This window comes from Musa acuminata, chromosome BXJ3-2 (genome assembly GCF_036884655.1).
Source record: "Musa acuminata AAA Group cultivar baxijiao chromosome BXJ3-2, Cavendish_Baxijiao_AAA, whole genome shotgun sequence".
In the NCBI taxonomy this organism is placed as follows: Eukaryota; Viridiplantae; Streptophyta; class Magnoliopsida; order Zingiberales; family Musaceae; genus Musa; species Musa acuminata.
Genome location: NC_088350.1, coordinates 31860812 through 31885649, shown reverse-complemented (window position 1 = coordinate 31885649; position 24838 = coordinate 31860812). Strand labels below are relative to the sequence as shown.

Sequence of the window (24838 nt, the reverse complement as noted above, 5' to 3'; positions counted from 1 at the left end):
GTTGTCACGCGTTCACCATCTTATCATCCTATCCTATCCTATCCAATCCTATCCAATCCCATAATGAAAGCTATTGACATAGTAATTCTTAAAAATTAAATATATCATATATATACCATTATTTTTAGTAGGATGACAAGAGAATAATAGATGAAACATATTATATATATATATATAATATTCTCAAGATCTTTAAAGGATATTAGTTTTGTGAGTGATGAATTTATTCTTAAGGACATGAATAATCAGATTATTTTAAAAGATAAATTTTTTTACGATATCTCGTTAGATTCCTGTTTTGCTAAAAGATTTAAACATACAACAATTATATTGACTTTTTTCAACTCATCGACTATTTATATATGATACGTCGAAACGATTTATTGAGACTTCAAACTTTAGTTTTGAATATATGATTATTTTTTAGTTTTATATTATTTATTTTAGATATTTTGATAGTGATCATAATAATTTTTATAGGATAAATTACTGTGCCTTTTTTTTTTGTTTCCTCGGAGATATCCAACTCCTTGAAAATTTGTAATTATGATTAAGTATGTTTTTTCCTTTTTTATCTGCCAGGAGAAATATTGGAGTAATAATAATAATAATAATAATAATAATAATAATAATAATAATAAAAGCGGGAAGAAGAAGATGCCCCCAGCGAAGGAGAACGAGTGGCCCTTCTCCGTCCGCGTGGCAGAACCCGGTCCTCCAGAAGTAGGAGGTACTATAAACCAATAATATTGTATTAGCCACACCTATATCTGCCACCATGAACGGAGACTCACAGTGGAGAATCCACCACACCCACAAAAATCTGACTTCTCTCCTCTCCTCTCCTCGTCTCTTTCCATTCTTTTTGTTAGATTGCGTTTTCTATGTTTCCCACTATAATATCGATCCTTCCTGTCCTTTCTGTTATTAGAAACCCCAACCAAGATCTGCTCTTTCGTCACGGCCAAATCAGGATATGAAGCAGCAGCACCAGTAGTATGGAAATTTCTCTTTTCCTTCGTCTTTCTTCATTACTGCACTTTATATGTAACTTTATATGTATGATGCTGCTACGATATTAATCATCGCAAGGTTCGAAGAAGATTGCGTTGATTTGTGTTGGGTTTCATATTTGATGGGTGTGATTTAGGTTGGCCCAACTTTAGGGTGTGATTTATTTATTTATTTTTAGTAATACTAGGCAGTATATTGTTCAAGGTCAGTATATGATCCGTCCTGTATAGTTTGACTGTAGTGGTCCAGTTATTTGCCAAGATCAATATCGGACCAAGATTTAAAGCCTTGATTGGAGCCTCTGTTGAGACATCCGAGTTGGTTAGTGCATTGTTTATGTGAGCGTCATGTATGTCATTTGATGTAATGGAAAATATAAAAGAAACTGGATGGGGACAGTAAATTCATGCCCCGTGTCTCTATTTTTGTTTTCAGAGAAATCTGATTTGAAGTGTCTGTGCTTCAGCTGATCCAGAATGTACTGAGGAAACCATGGCGGACATAAAAGGCGGTTTGGATTCGGCTGAACCATGTATCGAAAGCATTATAAACAAAGACTCGGGTGCAGGTGCAAATGCAGCTTCAATGGCAGAGATAGTACTTATCACCAATTCTCCACTCTCTGAGTTAATTTGGACTCCGCAAGAAGGTTTAAGTCTTAAGTACACTGACTCCAGGAAAGCTGAAAAGAAAGCCTCCTTTTTGTGGAAAGCAGAATCATTCAACATGAGAATTTCTACTTCACTGTGTACAAATCGTGGGGAGAGTAGCTCTAGCAGAGATCAGATTGCAGGAGAATTGAGCACAGTACAGTCAAATCATAATGCTGATGGAATTGCTTTCTTGGGCTCGCACAAGGGATCGGTTGATCCGCAACCTATCTCTCTGTCAAGTTTACATGAGCAAGATTCTCGTAAGGATCATATGTACTTTTGTTTTCATGAGGTTTTAAACTTTGACTTCCTTAACATTTTTTCTCTATAGGAATTTGAAAACTTTGCTAGTTATGAAATATTTTTTTGTTGGCAGGATCTTGTGGAGACAAGAAGCCAGAGAAAGGTATGAATGATGCAGATATAAATATTAGTCAGTCGGTTAAAAATGGTGTGGATCCATGCTCCCTTCGGAGCAATGAGTGTTTGCATGTCATTTGTCCTGCCACAGAAGCAGATAATCTGCAGAATGAAATTTTCTCTCCAGGTAGTTCTAACACAATGTTTATCAAATTTTCTCTCTGAAATATAAACGTCATCATTGTGAATGTCCAGATACTAGTGTGAGTCTGATTCTATACCATCTTGTCCAAAAGGTCCCAGGCCTGATCTAGCAGAAACTGAAGCTGGCTTTGCAATTACTGCTGGAACCTCGAATGTGCTTCTTGATATACCAAAATTTCAAAAATCTGGCTTGGTAGGAGTATCAGATTCTCATGACTCAGTGTCAACAAGAAGTGGAAAGTCAATATCAAGGAAGAGATCATCAGAATCGTCAGAATGCAAACATCCTGATTTAGTTTTCCGTGACACACAAGAAGATGATATCAGGAAAACTGACAATCTAGTTTGCTTCCAGCTTCATGGTAGTCAACATTCCTATGGTAGACAATCTAAAAGTGTAGGGTGTCAGAGCAAGGATGGTTTGGTTGTAGCATCACTTTTTCAAGAGGCAAGTAAAGATGAAAAACAAAATATTAAAATTAAAAATGAGACCGATAAATTTAGGTCTAAGTCAGATGTTAATCCTGGAAAATTGGAGAAAGGTAAGGAAAAAATCCTCTTTGATGATGAAGATTATGATAGCAGTATGAAAGAGAAAGAGGATAGCAATGAGAGTGTTGAAAGCAGTAACGGTCAGAGATTAATTTCAAAAGGGAAACGAGCATTCAGTTTTGATTCTAAGACCACCGAAGGATGTAAAAGAATAAAGAGAGACAGCAATGAACACTCTTGCCCAGGATCTCTCATCAGAAATGATAGCTCCTTTATTAATTGGATATCAACCATAACGAGCAGTTTCTCAAGATACGATCAGACCAGGACTTCCTTGGCACTTCTTCCACAATCCTATCATAGCATGAAAGAAAGCTTTGGTTCACTTAGAATATCACATGAGAAGATTGGGGGAGTTATGTGCAAAACTCCGGGTTTTAATACTTTCTTCCAGGCGCTGTACTGTCCAAATATGATAGCCCCAAATACCACAAGTGATGATCATCAAAGAGAAGGCGGTACTTCCAAAGATGTAAAAGCCATGGGGGAACATTATAAACATTATGCCAATCATGCTTTTGGTAACTTTTTGCAGTTCAACTTAATGGATCCTGCAAGAGGCAAGCAAACATATAATGACTTAAAAGAACATTTAACTAACAAACCATTGTCTGCCAGCGGTCTTTGTATTGTCTGTGGTGGAGGTAGTGGCAAACCACACAGTCAAGTTTCTTCTTTGAATGAGAGGCACAATCAGGCCAGTTATCATGTTGAAAATGCACCCTCAATAATGATCGATGTATCTTCCTCCAACTCTCAAATCCATGAAGAGTTTGAGAAAAACAGGGGGCAGACATGTGCTTTCAATAGCATGAACACTTCAGGTTCCTCAGCTAGGAAATGTTTAATATGTGCTCAGGAGAAAGGAAATGGAAGGCTTAGTTCTCATCCAAAGAGCCCAGTAAGTATGATGTGCAGGGAGAAAAGCAATTACCTTGAGAACTTATGGATTACTCGGTTTCTGCGGAAAGAGTCTTCACCACTATTAAGATCAGAAAAATGCAATTTGAGCATAAATGATCATGGTGCTTTCGACAAGGAGGAAAAGTTTCCTGAGAAGTGCGTCTCCTCTTACTTAAAAAATCAAAGGGAGTCTGCTAGAGAAGTAAGCAAGCATGCTGTCAATCCTACTTTTTCCTGTGGTTTGAAGAGGCTAGACACTCAAATGCTAAAACCTAGAGTAAGCTCGATTATACCATCTAAAAATTTTAAGAACACAGATATGGCGGCTTCTTGCTCTGCAAAAAGATTTGACATGAATCCATCAAAAGTTTCACATAACCGTAACTTGTCTTGTACTCCCATAACCTGTTTATTTTGTGGAAAAAATGGTCACAGCTTAAGAGAATGTTCAGAGCTAGCAGATTTTGACCTCCAGGATGTAAAGGACTTTTTGAATTTGTATGATGGCAAACATATGTCTTCCTGGTTGTGCATTCGGTGCTTTCAGGTTAATCACTGGGCAATTTCATGCCCCCATGCTTCCTTGGAAACAAAAAATACCAGCAATGGTTCTTTCAGTGTTGCACATGAAAGTTGTATTGTGAGAAAAGGAAAGCATGATAGCCGAGTAAATTTGTGGTCTGGAGACAAAAATAAGCAACATGCTAACAAAAGTAAATTACCAGAAAGAGAAGATTCAAGAATGGATGCTCAAACTGTTAATTATAGAAGCATTTGTGCAGACAGAGTTTTGTTCCCTACTGCAAAAGTTTTCAAGGGCTATCGGGCAGAGAATATCGTGAACATGGATCAACAGGCTTCATGTTCCTCAGAGAACAAGTCAAGGAAAAATCAAATTACACCATTCTATAAGAGCATTGCTACAGATGTCTCTAATGAACAAAATGGAATTTTCAAAGCAATAAGGAGGCTTCGATTATCTCGCACTGATGTAATAAGGTGACACCATTGATTTATGAACACTTTCTCTGGTGTTTTTTAAATTCTCAAGTTTTTTAAATTCCGTTGAGAAATAATCTTCTTGCATGAATATTCTTAAAACAGGGGAAAATTCATTAAAAACTTCTACTTGTTTTGCATTCAACTGCTGAATCTGTAATATCAATTCATATTAATTAATGCAATCCAACGGTAGATTGCAAAATCCAAACGAACTTTGGTTGGGTAACAATTGTGTGGACATACTGTCCATGTCAGTTGTATTAGCTTTTTGATGCATCAAATATCCATGTAGAAAATGAAACCATAAAGAGATTGATTAGAGTCTTAACAGGTCAGACATTTTCATTGAAAAGATCCAAACAAAACCACATCTGTTAACAAGTTCAAAAGGACAAATTTTGATGCTAAAGCTTATTAAATGGAACAAGTGGGTTTTATTGCATTTAATTATGAAGCACCAAGCCATGAGTTGTCACATCTGAGATCAAACTGTCACACCATTTAAGTTTTTAAGCACATATTTAATGACATTATGCTTAATCATGGCAGTTATGGCTTAAACGGTCCCCTCTTTGAGTAACAGAATCACAACTATTGATCTGATTAGCTGTCTAATTCAAATTAGATCATGAAAACAGTTCTTAAACAGACTCTAATAATAATTGATCTGATCAGCTGTCTGATTCAAGTTAGATCATGAAAACAGTTCTTAAACATACTCTAATAATAATTGATCTGGTTAGCTGTCTGATTCAAGTTAGATCATGAAAACAGTTCTTAAACATACTCTAATAATAAAAACTAAAAGAATTCCTTGCTCCTAATCTTCACACTTGATCGAAAAATTATTAGAAGCTGCACAATCAACAAAAATCTGCATCATGCTGTCATACTTGTTTGTCTGGTTCTCTTATGCATGTTCCGTGGGTGTAACTTGATGAGTTGAATCTGTTGACTAGGTTGGGTAACTTGATACTCGCGTAGAGAACAATAACGATTTCTCTTTTCCATCTTCACTTGCTTATCTCTGCTATACCCCAGAAATTATTCACTGTGGTGATATGAAATAGGTCACTTGAGATTTGAAGGTCATAAGATGTAGTTGAGATGAATGTATGGTTTGCTAGAAAATATATTAGAACGGACTACATATGCTAGCTTGGATATTATGCCTACTGTTACTAAACTATGAAACTAGTTTAATGTACATAGGACATATCAAAAGAGAGAATATGGTATTATAATTATTTGGAGCCAAATGAACCCATGTTTGAGGTGCACAAATGGAACAAGGAACATCAAGTGAGACTACTGTTGAGGTCAATTGACATTTTATAGCGAAATGGTCTTTATGATCAATATACCATAACCTTAAGTTTTATGACTTAGGTCATACCCTTAAGTTGTTGTGGAAATGAATCAGAGAGCAATTATATTATTTTTTAGAGGTTGAGATGATAGAATCATGGTGAAGTATGAGTAGGTTTCAGTAAATTTTTTAGGCACATGAAACGTAACTATCAAGCACAACTTGGTACATTGAATGATTGAGCTAACGAGCATAAATCTAGGTAAGATAATATGTATTATCAAACAAATACAATTATAAAATAAATACATAAAATAAAATTTAAAGAGAAAAAATACATGAAAATGTTTTTGTAGTGAATCAGTCATGATCTAGCCATTGTTCAACCTCTTGTCATGGACTTAACTAGTTTTGCCTAAATGGTGCGACACCTTTGCGTGTCCATCTGCAATGGTCAACCTCCCTGAAATCTCTTAAATTCCATTTAGGACTTGCAAAAGAGAAGATGAGTTAGAGAAAACATTTAACTCGGGATTCCACAAGCAATCATTTCAACAAACATTTAATAGACAATGCAAATTATAAACATAAACTTGTAAGCTCTGAATGGTTGCACGACAAAATGTATAAGGTGTTCTGCCGTGGCCAAAAGTCCCCACAAGTGCCCACATAATATTGCTGTAGAACAAGACAACGAACCAACCCTAGACACTACCCCAAATGCCCATCTAGCCATGTGCCACCTGGATAGCACATGACATGAACAAAACTGAAAAACACGGACATACACAAGCATCACATCGAACACTCTGTTTATAGTTTTATCTATGATACTCTGGATCCTTCAAAGACCCCCTATTTGATGATTTTCAATTGGTGAATGTCAAGCTTCTAATAATATGATCTTAGGCTCTCTTTTAAGTCTGTCAAGCTTTTTTCTCATGGAATTTATGATAACATATTGACATTAAAGCAAGATCATCCAATCAACCATCCATCACTTTAGTGAGCTCCACCGAGAAAAAAACTAACTATAACCCATTGGTGCCTCTAGTAACCAACTTTGCCCTTCTATTGCTAGGTAGTGGCCAACTTTAACTATAATCCATGGTTAATAGAAATCCATAGTTTCCTACACTTATTCCATATCTTCAAGCTTAGTACAAATATGTAGTAAAAATTGCATATCTAGACCATTTTTTCTTTTCATGATGGAGACTTCATTTTAATCCTCGATTGTTTCACGAGTTCATAATGTTTTCAAGTCGATTCAACATTTGTGAAAAGACGGGCATGTTAATAAAATCAATTAATGTCGATTCAACATTTTCAAGTCGATTCAACTCATGCACATCTCAACACTTAACAACGATTATGTTAATAAAATCAATTAATGTCCTGTTATCATGAAAAGACGGACATGAAACCATGTGGCTAACATGAAGCATGTAATATATAATATTAGCCGCTGATGGTTTTACTTCAATTTTGGAAGTACCATAATTTTGTATCATCTGAGCAATAACCTGTTTGAGGGTTGGACAATGAGAGAGACCTCTGATGCTGACATATTTTTTTATTTTTCTCCCTTTATTCCCTAGCTCTTTTTGAGATGAAGGACATAAGATGAACCTTTCTTCGGGATCCAGGTCCCATCAGGATTGAGTTGGTCATCATATCTGAATTCTTGATCTCCAATCTGTTGTCTGATCCAGTCCAGTTGACTAGTGCCAAGGAGGTTGGCAACAGGGAGGAGTGAGGAAGCAACATCAGCAGAGAGAGAGAGAGACTTAAGGTTGAGGTAGATGGAGAGGGAAAAAGGGAGAGTGGGAGAGAGAGAGGCATTGCTGAAGAGAGGCAGTGCTTCCTTTGTTTATGTGGTCCCACTCCCCTAATATGTGAGTTGAAATCAGATTGGATCAGGTCAGCCTTTATGCAGATCAACAGGATATATTATAATTCCTAATTAGATCTTATATCAAATGGTGTTGTGTCTGAGCTTTTCTCAGGGCCATATGTGTTCTTAATCTGGAATAGTGTATGTGATATGGTCTTATGATACCATTACCAAGAATCTGTTCTGGTGCCTATTCCTGCAAGAATGAAGGTTTTGCATTAAAGAGCATTTGTTCAGGAACTTCGCACTACTTAATGGTAGTGAACTTGTGATATACAAAAAAGGAAGATTAATAATTGTCTGTGGAAATTAGAATGCAAATGTGATGCTGCCTTGCTGGAGTAGGTTTCTGCTTAATGCCTATATGACATGCAGTTTGAAGGATCTTAGTTGCAAATAAGCCAATGAATCTGGGTATGGTTTTCTGATAACTGTAATGAACAATAGAACCTGTGCATCTAGGAATTACTAGAATATGCCGTCGTGTAGCAAGTTCTTGTATCCTTTTAGAACCCTGTTGTCCTTGGAGGATTTTGATGCAAATGGATTGACTTACATATTAGTTCACTATCTAATTGTTTTTTGCATCTTATTAGATGGATGAAATCAGCAAATCTCAGTTATAGCCTGGAGGGTTTCTTCATACGCCTAAGACTTGGGAAGTGGGAGAAAGGACTAGGGGGAACTGGGTACCAGGTGGCTCGCATAATTAGTAAGATTCTTCCTGCCTATTCCATATCTCCAGGAAAAGAACTGTTCAAAGTGACTGGAATAAGATAAATTGCAAATAACATAATTAGATGAGAGAGTTTGATCAAGATTCTTGATAGCTGAAAATTTCAACTTGTATTTGTATTTATTTCACATTTTATTTTAATTTTACAGGTGCTGGTCGTAAAAACTGCCTTTCTGTGAGCATAGGACATCTAGAATGTTTGGTGGAATGTTGTTTTGTGTCGAACCATGATTATGTTGAGGTAACAAATGCAATCTCATGTTTTGGTAGTTGAATTATTGCTTATTTAATCCTCCTTGTCGTCCAACTTGATTCATGTACAGATGGCTCTTGTTTCTTGCATTATTCCTTCTACCATGAATTTATTGTTGATTTGGCACAATTTTGCATCGTGTTCTTTTTTGGCATGTTCAGGACCCTACCTTTAGAAACTTTAACATCCTTTTGCTGTTTGGATCAACTGAGGTCAACAATGTATACTGTTACTCAACTTAATTGAAGTAGCTCATATATCTTGCTTCCCTAATCATTTCATAGAAGAAATTTCTAGATGATTTTTTATTGTAAATGAACAGTTACGCTGGCCCTCTAATCCTGCCTTATGCAACCTATCATTGTTTGTATGTTGGTGATGAGAATTACTTATTAAAACCTTTTTTTGTGTGTGTTTATTAACGGTTCCTCTAAGCACAATGTTGATACCTTAAGATAGTCCCACACCAAATGTGGCCTTAGGCTTGTGATGTGTGCAAATTGCTACCAACTCACACATAGCACCTTCTGAGTACATTTTGAACTTGGCCTATGCAGACATTGTGAAAAATATGATATTAGAGTAACTACTTATCATGTGTGGACCGTGTTAGGACTTCATTTGTATTGATATCTGGTCCTAAATGATAAGGATCATGAACGACACGAGTCGCATAGTGCTGGAAAGCACCTCGAACCATACATCACTAGTGGGACTTTTTATGAGCTTGGCTTATCTGTTTCAAACTCCATTGGTATAACTGAAGATGCAGACCCATTGTGGTAGAAATTTGGATCATCCCTAATTGTTTCAGTAAGAGGTGTGAAACAATTTCATATAGTTACAGCGTTGCATCCATTAGATTTCTATATTCATGTATGGATTCTGTATAAACTACAAATGATACTAGATAATTACGGTTCATCTCTATTGTTTGAGTTTCCTTGATCACTAGTCACTATTATAGAGTCCATCTTTTCTTGATGAAAATTTGATTGCATTTATATACTACCAATATTTAGTTGAGAAGTATGGGAACCAAGGGCTCATAAGTCCGCCAGGTCTCCTTTACCCTCAGAGGTATCTTTTGGAGCTTACATGCTCTAAAAGCACAAAACCATGCGGGTATGCCCATCGCCCAAAGCGGATAATTCCTCGCGAGCCTACAGGCCGCACTAATGACCGACCGACTAAATGGTCCCTTATCATATTGGCGCTAGAAGGAGGGCCCGATGCTTGCACCTCGGCCAAGCAAACTCGCTCCCAAGCCATGCACCTTAGTTATGAGCCCTTGGCTCCCTTACGGGAGGGAGCAAGGCCATTTAGTCCCACATTGGCTGAAGAGTATGGGAACCAATGGCTCACAAGTCCGTCAGGTTTCCCTTATCCTCAGAGGCACCTTTTAGAGCTCACATGCTCCGAAAGGACAAAATCGTACGGGTATGCCCGCCTAAAGCGGACAATTCCTCGGTCCAATATCAATATTGGTCTATGGGAACATATCTGTCCAGGGAAGGAGGGGAAAATTGGAAAAATGGAGTAAAAGAGAGAAAAGGAGAGGATGAGGAGGTGATGGTGGAAGAGGATCATCACAATTTGGATGTTTCACACTGCATATGAAAGACAAACCTTAGCAAACCTATTAGTCTCATCATATGTCAAGATATTCAAAGTTTATAAGTATGTTAGGTACTAATTCTTTTACGCGATGATCCCTTAACCAAGAAATCAGCCCATAATTCAATTCACAAGCCAGCCACTTCTTGAGCAATTTTTCTAGTGGGTCTTAGCATTTGACCAACACCGTGGAAGATGTGGAGTCCAGTATGTTGTGTACTTTATCAATCAATCTAGTCGTCAACATGAAGGTCGCATGTCACTAAATGGAGCATGGTCTATATCAACAGGTTTTTTGCATATGCTACCATTTATTCAACAGCATCAGTTGACTGTGGTCAATAAACAAACACAAAACAAGGTTATATCCATATGCTATTTTTCTCTATGATTCATTGTATCGAATCTTGTGATATGGACAATGACTTAAGATCATCCTGAAAATAACTTTGTCACTACTCCCTCAGATTTCATCGATCTCATATTGAGCAATGACATGGCTTAATCTGGACACAAATAACCAAATATTGGTGTTGTTAGGTTGTGGATTTTTTAACATCAATTGTCAGTCTTGTTTTGTGATAAACCTTGGTATCTGCAGGAAGAATTGAAGGCCTGGTTATCTGCTACTTTAGAAGCTGATGGCAAAATGCCATCAATAGAGGAACTCAGTGAGAAACTTAAAGAAAGAGAGGAGCTTGGATTCTAAGAAGATGCTTCAAGGTTTCAATCACGGCGCTAATAGCAGCCTGATGGTGTTAATCAGACTCACAAATTGTTATTAATTTCAACAAACAGTGCAATTACTATATGATTCACTTGCTCCATTTTTTTTCTTTTCAGGTGCGAAGCTTAGCTACATCATAAAAACATTTCCTATGAGATGCTTCAAGGAAAGCTGAAAGGAAGACATCCAAGTAAAGCAATATGAAATGGAGACATCGTAAGATCAACTTAGAACTCTCTCTTTTTTAAGTTTCCAGAGTTCTTAAAGTACTATGAAATGTATGTTCTATTTAGCTAAGTGATGGGTGGTAGTCAACGTATCCATGTTTAGTCATTACCAATTGATATTTTATGAGATGTATAGTAATTTTTTTCGGTAACACATATTCTGAACTAAAAAAAAATCAAAGTCTTGAGGGTATATGGCTAGACCTGATCACAGTCCGATTTGAACCAAGACTGAACCGGAGACAAATCGAACAAGAATTGGAACCAAACTGGATCAATTGTATGACGGTTTCAAACCAAACTGAAACCAGATTTTGACGGTTCAGTTCTGGTTCCTGAAATTTGGAATCCAAATCAATGGTTCCAATTCAGTTTTGAACTAGTCAAAAAAAAAATCTAAATAAATGTCTCTCCAAATGATGAATCTGGTCCTTAATAAAGAATTGTCTCTCCGAATCTGGTCCGAATCTGGTCTTAATAAAGAATCTGGTCCTAAATAAATGTCTCTCCAAATGATGAATCTAAACTAACTGGAGGGGTATTTTGAAAAAAAATTAAAAATTAAAATAGGCAGTTTGAATTCGAAGTGGGAATCAAAAATCAAATCGGCGGTTCTTGAATCGAAATTGGAACCATCTGGAACTGGTTCTGTTTTGATTTTAAATCCGGTAGAATTGAAATCATCAGTTTTGGGACTGCAGACAGCTCACCAAGGTGAAGTTTGGGTCCCATGATTAGCATTTGGTGCTTTGTAAGGAACTATGAGTTTAAAGCAAATAAGCAATATCACATCTTTTATTCCATGAAGTTGAGGATCCTATCTCAGAGGTTGTGTTGCTAGTAAGAGGCCTCAGTTTCAACCCATTCAGAAGTTATCATGCAATACTGCAATGGCTAATTATGAATCCAGAGAACACCAGTGGATTGTAATGGCACAGCCATGAACAAGCAACACTCGAGAGTCAAGAATCCTGGATCAGCTAAAAACATGTTCTTGTTCAATGCACCCACACCCACCCCCACAAAATAAATAATATCATCAATTATTTCATAGAAGTTTAGCTTGTTACATCAACAAAGTGTCTGTTTCTTTTCTGTAGCATATTAGTAGCTGCACTGGACCCAGCACATTGCGTCCTTGAAGCGACTCCTTGCAGGCTCCATGGAAGTTCCATGACTGCCAAGGCATCTCATTCTTACAAACACTTGTGAGCATTAACAACCACAGTACTCTGCTTATATGACACCAAACATTGGTACAACATGTTGTCTTCACAAGTTAATCTGTCTTTACGGTGAGAAAAAGGGCTCCAGTCATCAAAAGGCTTGCAGATGATTTTGTGTAGCATGCCCACCTTCTCTTTCATCCTTCAAGGCCAAAAGGTGAATCGAAGATAATGATTGATCACCCATCAAAAACTGTTTGACTGTTGATATGTACAAGAAGCAGCAGTAGGCTGCACTGGCTGTGAGGAGGAGATTAGTATCTATGTTTGGGCAGATTGGGTGTGAAGCTTGGTGTGGTTGTGCTCGCCTTCGTAGGTGACAATAAGCATGGAGGGGTCTTCCAAGCACCTCTCCACATGCTTCTTTGCAGGGCAGCCTCTAATACTGCTGCACTTGTAATACCCCCTGCATTTGGGATTTATCACCTCTTTCTTAGTTGGTTTAATGATTGATGCAGTAAGAACATTCAACAAAAATACAAAAAATAAAGGAATTGAGTATTAATCATGAATTTAGAAGGTACAATATTCATGAGATGATGAATTCTGAACTCAGTTATTAGTTGTATTAGATCTTTAATGACAAGTTTGGATGAATGGTAGGAGTTGAATCACAATTAGATAGAAATGAGATATGCACCTAGGATGAGGAGAACCCTTGATGGGCTTTTGACCATACTTCCTCCATGAGTAATCATCAGGAGGGATATCTGCAAGCTTTTCACTGACAGCAGGCACCTTTATGGATCTCTTGATCCTCAGCTTCCTGTAAAAGAAGCAATGTATAGGAATTGACAGCAAAGTTTGCAGCAATACACAAACAAAACTTGCATAGCCTAACCTTTTTCTTGAGCAGTGGCACCTGCCATTGTTTGGACATTTCCCATTGTTGTCCTCCCCTTTAACCAGACTGGTCTTCTTGGGAGGAGGATGTGGGTTAACCGGGTTGGATGATGCATGCCCCTCGATCAGATGGAACACTTTTCCTTCCAAGCTGGTGATTTTTCCATTCATGCTTGTAGATGCAGATGGAGTGCAATCAGAGCTGTCAAACTTGATACTTATGCCATTACTGCTCCTCCTCAACATGTCAGCCTGAATGTTCATTTGCTGCTGAAGCCGATACGTTTGATTGTTCTGCTGCTGCTGCGGTAGGAATCGGCGGTGAGCTGATGATGGATCCTGTCCGGCTTTTTGGTTCTCAAGGAAGCTCCTTTGGGAGAGTTGGATTAGGTTGTTGGCATTGCGATCGTTATCATGTAAGGCATCTCTTGGGAGTAGCTGAGAATTTGTGAGAGAAGGGCCAATCTTATGATCGGAAGGAGACTTGACTTTGTTCACAGTCCTAAATCTTGCCTCCCTCGCACTATCACTGAGCAATGACACAACTCTCTTGAATGCAGCAACAGCTTCCCCTGTCTGCGCCGCCAGCTTTCTTGATTGATCTTGATCTTGGGACTGAGAGAGCAAGCTGAGGACCCTGTGGCAGCTCCCTACAGCAGCCTTGTTAGCTTCTTGCACTTGCTCCATTTCGAGAAACCACACCTTGAATCACCCTAAAAATCCCAAATTTCCATCATGAGAGATTATACCCACCGGAGATACCCAAGTATATCCTAGGAAATTCAACCAAAGATAGGATTTTGATCGGGTTTTCTCTGGCTTTCCCACGATGGATCACAAAAAACGGTCACACACAAGGTAAAATAAACCTAACTAGGAAGCAGATCGCCAGAAACTTATCCGAGAAAAAAATGGTTACCAGATTTTGACGATCGAATTGAGCTCGAAGGCACCGGAAATAGGTGCTCGCTTAAGCAGATTGCACGAGATCTTGATCAAAAAAGCAGATAAGATTTCCGAGGAAGTCGATTCCACCAGGGTAAGAAGGGAGGAGAAGGGGGGATGGATGGGGGGCGCGTGGATGGATGAACCGACCATGGCTGGATTCGTGGGAAACTGATGGCGGTGGCGGTGGTGGTGGGGGCCGGGGTGGTGGTGGTCTTCCCACGACGTCCGCGGCATGGGATGGTGTGACGGGGAAGACACAGCAGGTTGGAATTTTATCCTTTCAACCCCCCCGTCATTTCGTCAATTTAAGTCGTCCCAAACCTTCGAAAAAAGGGCAGCCTACAGTAATATAGTATTAAATAATGGAAGTTAGAGGGGGACGCATGAAACTTTACCATGCTTTTTTTCTATTTAACCCCCTTTAAAGACTAAAATGTCAAGAGAATCCCCAGTGCACGCTATATTTTTCGGTTAACCCCAAAGATGCCAATAATTTGCAAGAAAAAAAATAGTAAATTAATGTGAAAATAGCATATTTTGATGCACGCTATATTAATTTTATTATTTTTAAAAAATAAAAAAAATCTAAACTCAAGTTATAGTAATATACTCATCCGATCCTTATAAATCAATTTATATTTTTATTAATTTTTAATATAAGATTAAGTTGATATATCATAATTTTTATATAAAAAGGAATTTAATGTGAAAATAGTTTGATAAAAAATAAGAACCTTAATTTATCTGCATAGACCTTTTTTTTTTTTGAATTGTCGATTTCGATTTCATCGATTCTGATTTTTCGAAGTCAAAAATCAGAATCAAATAAATTGAAAAGTTTAAAAAGTTTGAAGGAAAAGAAAATAAAATTAGGGTGTTATTTTGGGAAATAAAGTCAAGCCGCTGTCTTTGTTGCGATATTATACTATATTATATGATATATATTATTATTTAATGTTGCATGGAGGTCAAGAATCTCCAAGTTTATTATTAATGCGTTATAATAGTAAATATTTAAATGTCTTGGCAACTATAAAAAGGCATCCGCAAGATCACAACTTTCCCATTCCATCAGTCATTACAGCAAACGGTTTCGCTGTTCAAACAGGTCCTCCATTTCAGATCTAGCGTTAGGGTTTCCTCCTCCCACTCCGCCATCGAGATCATCGACCACGCCCCCGCGATCGATGTCCTCCGCTTCTCGTTCTGTGGCGGGGTACGGTGCCATTCCCACCGCAGCGCCCGCGCGGGCCCCCGGAGCACCCGCCTCCCGAACCGTCGAGATGTTCTCCCGCGCCAAGGAGCGCGGTAGGGCCCTGGTGGCCACCCGGCGGCCGTGGCGCGAGCTGGCCGACCCCTCCGCCTTCTCCCGTCCCTACGGTTACCGCGACGCCATGGCCCGCGTCCGCCGCAACCTCGCCTACTTCCGCGTCAACTACGCCCTCGCCGCCCTCGTCGTCCTCTTCTGCAGCCTCCTCTGGCACCCCATATCGATGATCGTCTTCCTCGCCGTCTTCGTCGCCTGGTTCTTCCTCTACTTCTTCCGCGACGAGCCGGTCGTGCTCGTCGGCCGCACCCTCGACGACCGCCTCGTGCTGGCTGCTCTCTCCCTGATCACCGTGGTTGCTCTGGTGTTCACCCATGTCGGATTGAATGTACTGGTCTCGCTTATCATTGCTGCTGTGCTCATCGGGCTTCACGCGGCATTCCGCATCACGGATGACCAATTTCTCGATGAACAGGAGGCGGCTGATGAAGGCTTGATTTCGTTTGCCGGCTCCTCAATGGGGGAGGCTTATGGCCGGGCGTGATCCTACTCACTCCCCATCGGAGACGGATTTGTCCTCTATTATGCTGAGATGAAATTCCCAGGAAGCATTTATTGATGCAAGGTTGTGACGGATTCATCCGAGAATGCATGATCTTATTGCTAAATTGGATCATATTGACTATGCCCTGCATCTTCACCTTTCTGGTATCGAGATCTCTTAGCACTTTTTTTTTTCTTCAAGTCAAGTTCTTGATTCATATTGTCTGATCTGATAGTGTAGTAGAAATCCTTGTAAATGCTTAACTAGAGAAAATAAACTATTGAACTTGTGAACCGTGGGAATGAATCTTCATTGAAGAAAGGTCGAGTTTGAAGGTGAGCCAATCTTTGTATTATGTTTCTTGTTCATTTCCTTTTCAGTGGTTATGTATGGACCTTATTTGTGATTTTCTATGAATGCTGTGTTTGACATGGATAGTCTGAACGAGCCATTGTTCTTCTACATCTCATTTAGTTCTCATCATTTTTCGGTAATCGGTTGATCTTTGTTTCTGGCTACTAATTTGTTAGGATCCATCGAAGAGGTTCAGATATTTGGAGATTGCAATGCGCTTTTTGGAATTTATGCATATGTCAGAGCCGTGACTGCTTAACGATTACGTGGTGTCTAATCTTACAATAATCTATATGTATTAGTCCTATATCAGAAGCATGTAAGACTAAGATTGATTTATAAGAGTTTGATGAGTATACTTCCATTAATTTTAACTTAAACATTTTGATTAGTGACTTAGGTCAAACGAAGTTAGTGATCTAATTGGCTCATTAGGCCGGGACATAATATTTGGTACATGAGACTTAGTATTGGGGTATAGTAAAAGAGCTCGAATAGTTAAAGACTATCTTTGAACGAGTCGGAAGATATGTCATGGCATGTTACTCCTTCTACAGTCAAGACCTTGTGCACGCCACATAATCTTGCATATTAGTCCTTCTACGGTCATGACCTTGTGGACACCGCATAATCTTCAACAATGATGCATGAAGTGTCATTAAAAATGTAAGAGAATTGCCAATAAATGCTGCAGAAAGGCATCCTCTGTTACCACTACAGTGCTTGCTTCTCATCATCTGATTATTAAATCTGTTTCTTCTGGGTGGAAAATTATGTCTGCAAGAAACTCACTGTGGATTATAAATGATTGTTTTGAGTTTCATTTGGGAGGAAAATAGATAAGGTTTTATTCTGCAAGTGAGAGCATAAAATTATGATGAGCAGAAGACTGGGTGGAAAACATTTTTTAGATGAAAATGGTCTTTGTGAATCGACTTTGTGACGGTAAGATAAAATACATGAATTGGCCTTTGGCTTAATCACTCTAGCAACCCTGAGTGGTGACAACCTTCTGTCCTGTTTCCAAAGTACATTTCATGCTTTCCATGCTTTTGTTGATCTCTGTTTCCTTTTTTAAAGAATGATATAGCAAGAGCTCTACAGAATATTGCTTTGAGATAATTATAACCATATGGATGATACAAAATGTACAAAATGAAACAAAGCACAAAGCAGACAGATACAGATGATATGATTTAAGCCTAGCTCAAGATCACAAAGAGATTCCTTGGTTGTTATGTTTGACAATGTTTATTCAAATACTTTCTTATCCAGAGCAGCTCTACTTTTAACTCTTTTACATTACTCAAATAGTAATAGCTACAAAAGTATTAACCTAAATTTCTAGACTTTCATCAAGGTCTGGTTTCTGATGCCTGTTTGATATTATTTTTGTTTGTGCATATGGCATGAAATTACTTGCATCGCATGGATTAGTTTCTTATGGATGTACGTAGCACATCCATATTTTGAAAAGAATTTCTGTAATTTTATCATGATGATGTTTATCATCAATACACTCGATTCTCCGAAAGCAAATTGCCATCTTCATAGAGGTACCTGTGCTTGTTCTGCATGTTAACAGAAAAGCCTTGGGGATCAACAATACTAGATTTGATTGATATGTAAAACAGAACTAGTTCAATTATTGCCTTTAAATCTTATCACACAATAAATTTTATAGAGTTTTGATGATCCATGTTGCTCACTGCCACTAACAGCTTGATCTAAAAGGAGGCTATCTGCATGGAGCAGTAAAACAATATGTGCAAGTCTTTGAGAAGACATGGTTTTCACATTTTTGTGTTGAAGTTGCTCGCCCTTATTTTATATTTTCCTTTTTGAAATCTATATATCTCTACTTAAGTTTTACAACACTGTTTCTTTGTCCTACCTGTAGTGAATTTTATTTCAGCCCTTTTTGCAGATTCAAGAACAGTGGTGGCATCCTAAGAAGTTTATTTCTTTTGAGATTTCAATGCCTAGAATTGGAGCCATAGAACCTCTTGCATACCTTTTGACATAAATTTCAATGATAAACTCTGGGAAGATTGTATTTCCTTCAATTCTTTTGTCATACGTTTCTTGAAGTAATTTATTTTCCTTGATAATTCAAAAATAATTACAGGTCCTAATACGCATCTGCAAAATAAGAATACCCCTTCTCCGACTCCACCCCAAGAATGGAGAGGAGAAGAGTAGGCAGCATCGGATACCGCTCAGGGGATCCCCGGACGTGTCTCGATCGCAAGCAGAAGCCGGCAGGCACCACAAAATTCAGCGGCCTGCATCGGTTCAACGCTTCGCTTGCCGGTGAGCGTTACCTGAAATCCACGCATTCTTCTGTCCATGACTCATCACTGCGTCAATCAAATTCGGTGCCTTTGTTGAGGACCACAGGTTCATGCGAGCAGTCCACCCAAGCATGTGTCTGATACGTTTGTGTTGACTGTGAAGTCCTGAGAGCTTTACATGGAAGAGGAGTTTGTGGCTGGTCTAGTGCGTGCATGGTCGCTTTCGCCTACATGCTCAATAATGGCTGCGGTACATCCACCTTGAGCAGTTTCCAGTCCCCATCATCTCGGAAAGATTTGAATCCCTTTCCTGGAAATAGACCAAGAAGATGTTACATGAGTTGAGGGCTTCGTGGTAGATTTTAGATCTCCACAAGGTAGAACAAATTGCCATCCTTCGTCATCGGGAAGCCAATTCCGACAAGTCTCCCGTACACTCGCTCTGCAGTCTTACCTTGAAATGGGGAAGTGCTCAGAATCTAACAAGAACAGAGTTACAGCAGCATCTGTACGATCTCACAACATGAAGCACAAGAAATGTAGTGAGGGTGCCCAACCACTTCCCTTCGGTCTGCCTATTTGCGTTAAGGCTTCTCTGAATGCTAAGCTTGGACGAGTGCTTAACCTGATATACATCCTCCATCCCCTCAACATCAGACCAGAATCTGATGACCGAAGAGATACCCAAACCACACACAGAGCGAGCAACACACCAGCAGATGAGACCGTAAAGAAAGGAAACAGAGAACAGAGACCACTGTTTCAAGGGTCTCCTCCTCCATGGATCCTGGAACTTACGAAGAAGAAGATTATTATTACAGACAAGCTGAGGAGGCTCATGAATCCCCCCCACCGTCATACCATGCAAACACTATGTCTCCCAGCTCTGCCTTCAACTCCTCCCAGCAAAAGTCTTCACCTTCGCTGCTGCCACTATCGCCGCTGTCTTCGAGTTTTAGCTCCACTAGCAGAAGCGGCGAGGCCACCTCCAATACCTCGACCGACAAGATCGACCCCCACCTCGCCACTGCTGATCCCTTTCTTGTCTCCACCATGTAGCCCAGTTTCTCTCCGGTCGCGTCGATCCTCTCCATGATCTTCTCGACGGACTGCGTCGAAGTGAACCTCTTCTCCTTCTTCTTCTTCTTCTTATCGCCGTCGTCGAACAGCCCCGAGAGGTTCAAACCCGACGACAGGGATATGAGCTCGAACGCGTTCAGGATGGGAGTGAGATCGTTTCTTGTGGTCGGAGGAAGGTGCGCCATGCTACTGAGCTGCGAGTCCAGGCTCAAGGACCGCTTCAGCCACGGGTGCTCCATCAATGCGCCGATGGTGATCCTGGTCTCGGGGTTGGGGTCCAGCAGCCGGAGCAGCAGCCGACGCGCCGACGGGGAGACCCACGGCGGCAGCTCATACTCGCGCTTGTGGATCTTCCGGTACATGAGGGCAAGGTTGGCGTCGTCGAAGGGCAGGGAGCCAGCGAGGAGGACGAAGAGGATGACGCCGCAGGACCAGGCGTCGGCCTTGGCGCCGTCGTAGCCCTTCCGGCGGATAACCTCAGGGGCGGTGTACGCCGGCGTGCCACAGGCGGTGTGGAGGCGACCGTCGCGGAGCTGCTCGGGCAGCGCGGCCAGGCCGAAGTCGGACACCTTGAGGTTGCCGTCGCGGTCGAGGAGGAGGTTCTGGGGCTTGACGTCGCGGTGGGCGACGCCGCGGGCGTGGCAGTAGTGCAGGGCGGAGACGAGCTGCTGGAAGTAGCGGCGGGCGACGGACTCGGGGAGGCGGCCTCGGCGGGCGACGCGGGCGAGCAGGTCACCTCCGGGGGCGTGCTCCACGATGAGGTAGATCTTGGACCGGGTGGCCATGACCTCGTAGAGCTTGAGGATGTTGGGGTGGGAGAGGCGGCGCATGGCGGCCACCTCGGTGAGGAAGCTGCGGGACAACCCGGAGTCGACCAGCTCGGGCTTGTCGAGGACCTTGACGGCCACGGCGCCACCGTCTGAGAGGGAGCGCGCCAGGTAGACCTTAGCGAAGGTGCCGCGGCCGAGGAGGCGGCCCAGCTCGTACCTTCCGAGGAGGACCTCGGAGTGGCGCTTGGCGGAGTTGGGATTGGGTGCTGGGCGGTGGTGGTCCATGGAAGGAGAACGAGAACAAGAGACACCACAGCTCAGAGACCGGCAGTCTCGCGCTCTGTTTCCTCTCCTGTCTGCCCCCGTTGGGGGGTGGGAAGAATTAAGTACAGGTTGTATATATGTATCAACCAAGGCACTGTCGCAACCTTTTCCTCCGTTACCGTTTAGCTTTGTAGCATATTTTAGATTCATCTCAGCCGCCCCGACGATCTGATATGGCCTCAAATCACACACGTAGAAAAAGAAAGGTGGTTTACGTGATATCATATACATAATTCCAACATCTCTCTCTCTCTCTCTCTCTCTCTGCGCTAATTAATCATATTAGACGTTTCTTGACCAGCTTTGATGGGAAAATATAAAAGGATTGACATAAAAAGTATGGAATTTTACGTTGATATTACGTAATAATATGGAAGTCTTCACCCGATACGGAAGAGGGAGTAGAGGAAGTATGAGAAGAAAAGGAACGGAGACGAGGAGAAGAAGGAAAGCTACGGTAGAGTAGGAAGGAGGAAGACGAGAACAAAGATGGCATGAGAAAACTGTCTCATGCGAAGCTTCCGGGCAAGTGATTATTGAATCCGTGACGCTCTCCCTGTAGGTATTTGACACAAACCTGCAACAAAACCTGGGCATGAAATGAGAGGGAAGATTCTTGGAGATGATGCAATCTTGCAGGTTATGGAGTCTTCCACCTTCCCATGGGTTTTTTAGAGCTTATTAATGGTAAGCACAGCTTGACGGCACATCACTGACGAGGAAACCTAATTCATTAGCTAACTTAACTCATAAAATCTTGAATTCGATCACCTTCGTCACTTACCTTATACAAAAAAAAAAAAGAAAAAAAAAGAGAGAGAGATATTAAAATTAGATTTGGAAGATCAAAGTTTAAGTCTAAAAAATAAGTTCTTATATAAAGATAAGACTATGCATATTTATTTCTTTTAGATTTTGCATTGACAACAACCACATAAATAATTTTTTGAGCTTTCGAGTCCTGACAGATATCAGTAGCAAAAGGCATCAATTATTTCATGTACTTATGCTTTCTTGTAAAGATTATTATGGAGTCAGGTTTGATCGATTTTGATCTGAATGAGTTATAATATTTGAAAGATTCATCTGTATTTGCATTATAGATTCAATCATATATAATGTTTCTGCAGGAGATGCACTTTGCTTGATGGATGCTCTCCAGCTGACTCCCAAGATTATGGCACTTATGAGGAAGCTACATGGTTTTGATTTGTTAGCATGTCCTTTCCATTGGGGTGTGGTTGATTCTTGTTAAGTGGGTAATGATCACAAGAAGGAGAATTGGACCAATTCCATCATCTTACATCATAAAAGGATGGAATTGACTGTCCAACTCCTTGTAAGGTGTGGTGGGAGTGGCATCTCAGTGTATCAGCCATCCACACACATGCCTTGAAGAATCTCTCACTCTGTCTGATTGATATTAATAATGGTCTAACTTACATTGAATGATAGTGAGGAAAGGACAAGGTCCCAACTTAGTCTAGGGAACATGATGGCATGTTGGTCCTATGGGACATGTACTGGTGATAGTGAGTTGCTGTGTGATTTCTTTGTGTCTCTTAGTAGATACTGATAAAAGGAATAGAAGATAAAAATAATTATTAAATAAGCTTGATGAAAAGAATAGAAGATATGAACAATTATTAAATAAGCTTGATGAAAAGAATAGAAGATATGAACAATTATTGAATAAGCTTTATTGAAGAAGTGAAGAAGCTTTATTAAATAAATAAAAAATACTTCAATACATTATTAATCTTGGATCGATGCAAAGAATGATTTACAAACGAGAGACTTCGTGAGTAGGACAAAAGCAGATCACTGTTATTGTTGTGATTGCTATTGCTATGAGGGCACAGGCGTTCCCTTCGTTCTCCTTAAGTCTGTCCTTCGTTCTCCTTAAGTCCATCGACTGTTGGCAGATCAGCGAAGGCTACCGCGGTGAGAAAGATGAAGATTGACCGTGGAGCCTCTTAAGAATGTGGTTGCAGCGGCGTTGATCGCTAACCGAAGATAAGGGCAAAGCTTCACTTCTTTCAACGACGTTGGTCGTTGGCCAAAGATAAGAGCGAAACTTCACTTTTTTCACTGTTCTGATACCATGATGAAAAGAATAGAAGATAAGAACAATTATTGAAGAAATTTTATTGAAGAAGTAAAAAAGTTTTATTAAAAAAATAAAAAATACTTCGATACATTAACATGTTCCCTCTTCTATTTATAAAAAGATCCTCTCCTATTTATAAAAAGAATTGTGTAGTTCTGGTCACATGTTCTAAGTACTCATGCAAAGTTGTAATTTCATGATTCATGAACTAATTGTGTGAGAGAAAAACCTATTTAATCACTAAATAAATACATGATAGAGAAAACATGATTTGACTAGCATTAAAAGCATAAAGATCTCATTAGTCTGAACATTGACCATGTTCTTGCCTTTTTGTGATATGGAAATATCTCTTAGGCTCACATTGTCAAATATGTTTAAATGTAGACAAATCATGTTCTCAACATTATCCCATCTGTAATCTCCACAAATATATGACATTATTCATCTATTTTTTTGTTAAATATGGAAGCAGCTGACTGCCTATATGACAACAAAGTGGGTGTGGAAAGAAGCTGCTCTTTGTGGCTTTGGTTGCTATGGTCATACTTCCACTTAGCTACAAGATATCAGAATTTGCATGATAATACTAAGCATACGATTGTTTTCCATACCTAAAACACTTCAACTCTCACACTGAGTTAATTGTATTCTGTCTGTGACACAATCAACTTGATTTTTTCCTCCAGCAACTCTCTCTCTCTCTCCCCCCATATGTAGGAGTTGTATTTTTTGGGGTCAACATTGAGTATTTGAAGATGGTATCTAATACATTAAGACAGTTTATTCAGTTGAGTTAGTAGGATGTCTCATTTGTGTCTTCTCTGTTCTTTGTCCTTTTGAATGGCCAATGCTCAACAAAATGCCAAGAGATTCTTTGTATCATATGGTGGTGCATAGAAATGTTTTATGATGCAAAGATTTTTATAGCAGCACAAAACTACACTCACTCTCCAACAAATAGAACTTGTAATGATGGTGGTTCCACCAATCATCAACCATGCACTGGTGCCTTTTTCCAATTTTGACAAGCTATGGAGAATCATATGATGCATCTTATGTTATGAAACATGGTAGACCAGTTTCAGCAAATGAACCAGTGAACTCCAGCTGTTTTCTCACCAGAGATTGTTGTATATGTGCACTTCCAATTAAGATATTTGCATGTTGCATAGATTGATAGGTAGGAAGAACACCAGGTGGAGTTCCACCCAGTGAAAAGATACTCTTCCCACAACTGACAAATGCTTATAAGCTGAAGATAAATGGAAATTGTTTCTTAATTCATATGTCACAGAAGCAAGTGCATGAATCAGCTTCAAAGAGCCCCTGTGAACTCTGGCCAAAGCTGAAGAGAAGGTTCCATCTTATTTCTGCAAGAAGACAAAGTGGTGGATTCATAACATCTAAATGTATGTACAATAATGCTTACGGACCCATTCATATATGTAGTTTATGCAAACGGTGGAGGTTGAGGTCACACAGGTAGACCCCTCCTACAATTGCTGTGGTTGTCCACTTGCTAAGAAAGAGTAACTAGTGATGCATATTGGTGGACCACATGAAAGATATGAAACAGTGAATTTAGATCTGAATAGAGCCACTAGCAGGAGAGGATTAGATT

At 39.9% G+C, this 24838-nt stretch overlaps 4 protein-coding genes across 17 annotated transcripts; 2 read left to right on the top strand and 2 right to left on the bottom strand.

The window, feature by feature from the left end:
* Nucleotides 1-782: 782 nt before the first annotated feature.
* Nucleotides 783-14100, top strand: LOC135585840 (uncharacterized). Of its 11 annotated transcripts, none has more exons than XR_010494436.1 (9): nucleotides 783-996; nucleotides 1481-1927; nucleotides 2044-2214; nucleotides 2324-4685; nucleotides 8491-8606; nucleotides 8780-8871; nucleotides 11102-11223; nucleotides 11344-11443; nucleotides 13709-14100. XR_010494436.1 is itself a non-coding variant. In XM_065139444.1 (8 exons), the coding sequence occupies exons 2-7, from the start codon at nucleotides 1507-1509 to the stop codon at nucleotides 11207-11209; spliced, it is 3270 nt and encodes a 1089-aa protein (XP_064995516.1). In that variant the 5' UTR covers nucleotides 783-996; nucleotides 1481-1506; the 3' UTR covers nucleotides 11210-11223; nucleotides 11344-11610. The 11 variants fall into 11 exon arrangements, 4 of the variants coding, with proteins under 4 accessions (XP_064995516.1, XP_064995514.1, XP_064995515.1 ...); XR_010494434.1 differs by having other exon boundaries at nucleotides 13703-14100; XR_010494435.1 differs by having other exon boundaries at nucleotides 12555-14100.
* On the bottom strand, nucleotides 12482-14680 carry LOC135631682 (probable WRKY transcription factor 21). 4 transcript variants are annotated; one of them, XM_065139450.1, is made up of 4 exons: nucleotides 14443-14672; nucleotides 13522-14236; nucleotides 13321-13446; nucleotides 12482-13086 (listed from the first exon to the last, which is right to left on the bottom strand). In XM_065139450.1, the coding sequence occupies exons 2-4, from the start codon at nucleotides 14208-14210 to the stop codon at nucleotides 12942-12944; spliced, it is 960 nt and encodes a 319-aa protein (XP_064995522.1). In that variant the 5' UTR covers nucleotides 14211-14236; nucleotides 14443-14672; the 3' UTR covers nucleotides 12482-12941. The 4 variants fall into 4 exon arrangements, with proteins under 4 accessions (XP_064995522.1, XP_064995520.1, XP_064995521.1 ...); XM_065139448.1 differs by having other exon boundaries at nucleotides 13321-14342; nucleotides 14443-14680; XM_065139449.1 differs by having other exon boundaries at nucleotides 13321-14338; nucleotides 14443-14680.
* An 848-nt stretch (nucleotides 14681-15528) lies between these two features.
* LOC103975281 (PRA1 family protein F2-like) lies at nucleotides 15529-16695 on the top strand. The gene has a single exon (XM_009390202.3). It carries the CDS (start codon nucleotides 15659-15661, stop codon nucleotides 16280-16282), a length of 624 nt encoding a protein of 207 aa, XP_009388477.2. The 5' UTR covers nucleotides 15529-15658; the 3' UTR covers nucleotides 16283-16695.
* A 2967-nt stretch (nucleotides 16696-19662) lies between these two features.
* LOC103975280 (CBL-interacting protein kinase 4-like) lies at nucleotides 19663-21176 on the bottom strand. The gene has a single exon (XM_009390200.3). It carries the CDS (start codon nucleotides 21063-21065, stop codon nucleotides 19767-19769), a length of 1299 nt encoding a protein of 432 aa, XP_009388475.2. The 5' UTR covers nucleotides 21066-21176; the 3' UTR covers nucleotides 19663-19766.
* Nucleotides 21177-24838: the final 3662 nt, after the last annotated feature.

What these genes read in the sequence shown, in the direction of transcription:
- LOC135585840 (XM_065139444.1), top strand. Translation starts at nt 1,507, where the DNA reads ATGGCGGACATAAAAGGCGGTTTGGATTCGGCTGAACCATGTATCGAA. An exon ending in TTTACATGAGCAAGATTCTC is followed by an intron (nt 1,928 to 2,043) that starts GTAAGGATCATA and finishes TTTTGTTGGCAG; the next exon opens with GATCTTGTGGAGACAAGAAG. An exon ending in TCTCGCACTGATGTAATAAG is followed by an intron (nt 4,686 to 8,490) that starts GTGACACCATTG and finishes GCATCTTATTAG; the next exon opens with ATGGATGAAATCAGCAAATC.
- LOC135631682 (XM_065139448.1), bottom strand. Translation starts at nt 14,210, where the DNA reads ATGGAGCAAGTGCAAGAAGCTAACAAGGCTGCTGTAGGGAGCTGCCAC. An exon ending in AAGGGTTCTCCTCATCCTAG is followed by an intron (nt 13,087 to 13,320) that starts GTGCATATCTCA and finishes TCCCAAATGCAG; the next exon opens with GGGGTATTACAAGTGCAGCA.
- LOC103975281 (XM_009390202.3), top strand. Translation starts at nt 15,659, where the DNA reads ATGTCCTCCGCTTCTCGTTCTGTGGCGGGGTACGGTGCCATTCCCACC.
- LOC103975280 (XM_009390200.3), bottom strand. Translation starts at nt 21,065, where the DNA reads ATGGACCACCACCGCCCAGCACCCAATCCCAACTCCGCCAAGCGCCAC.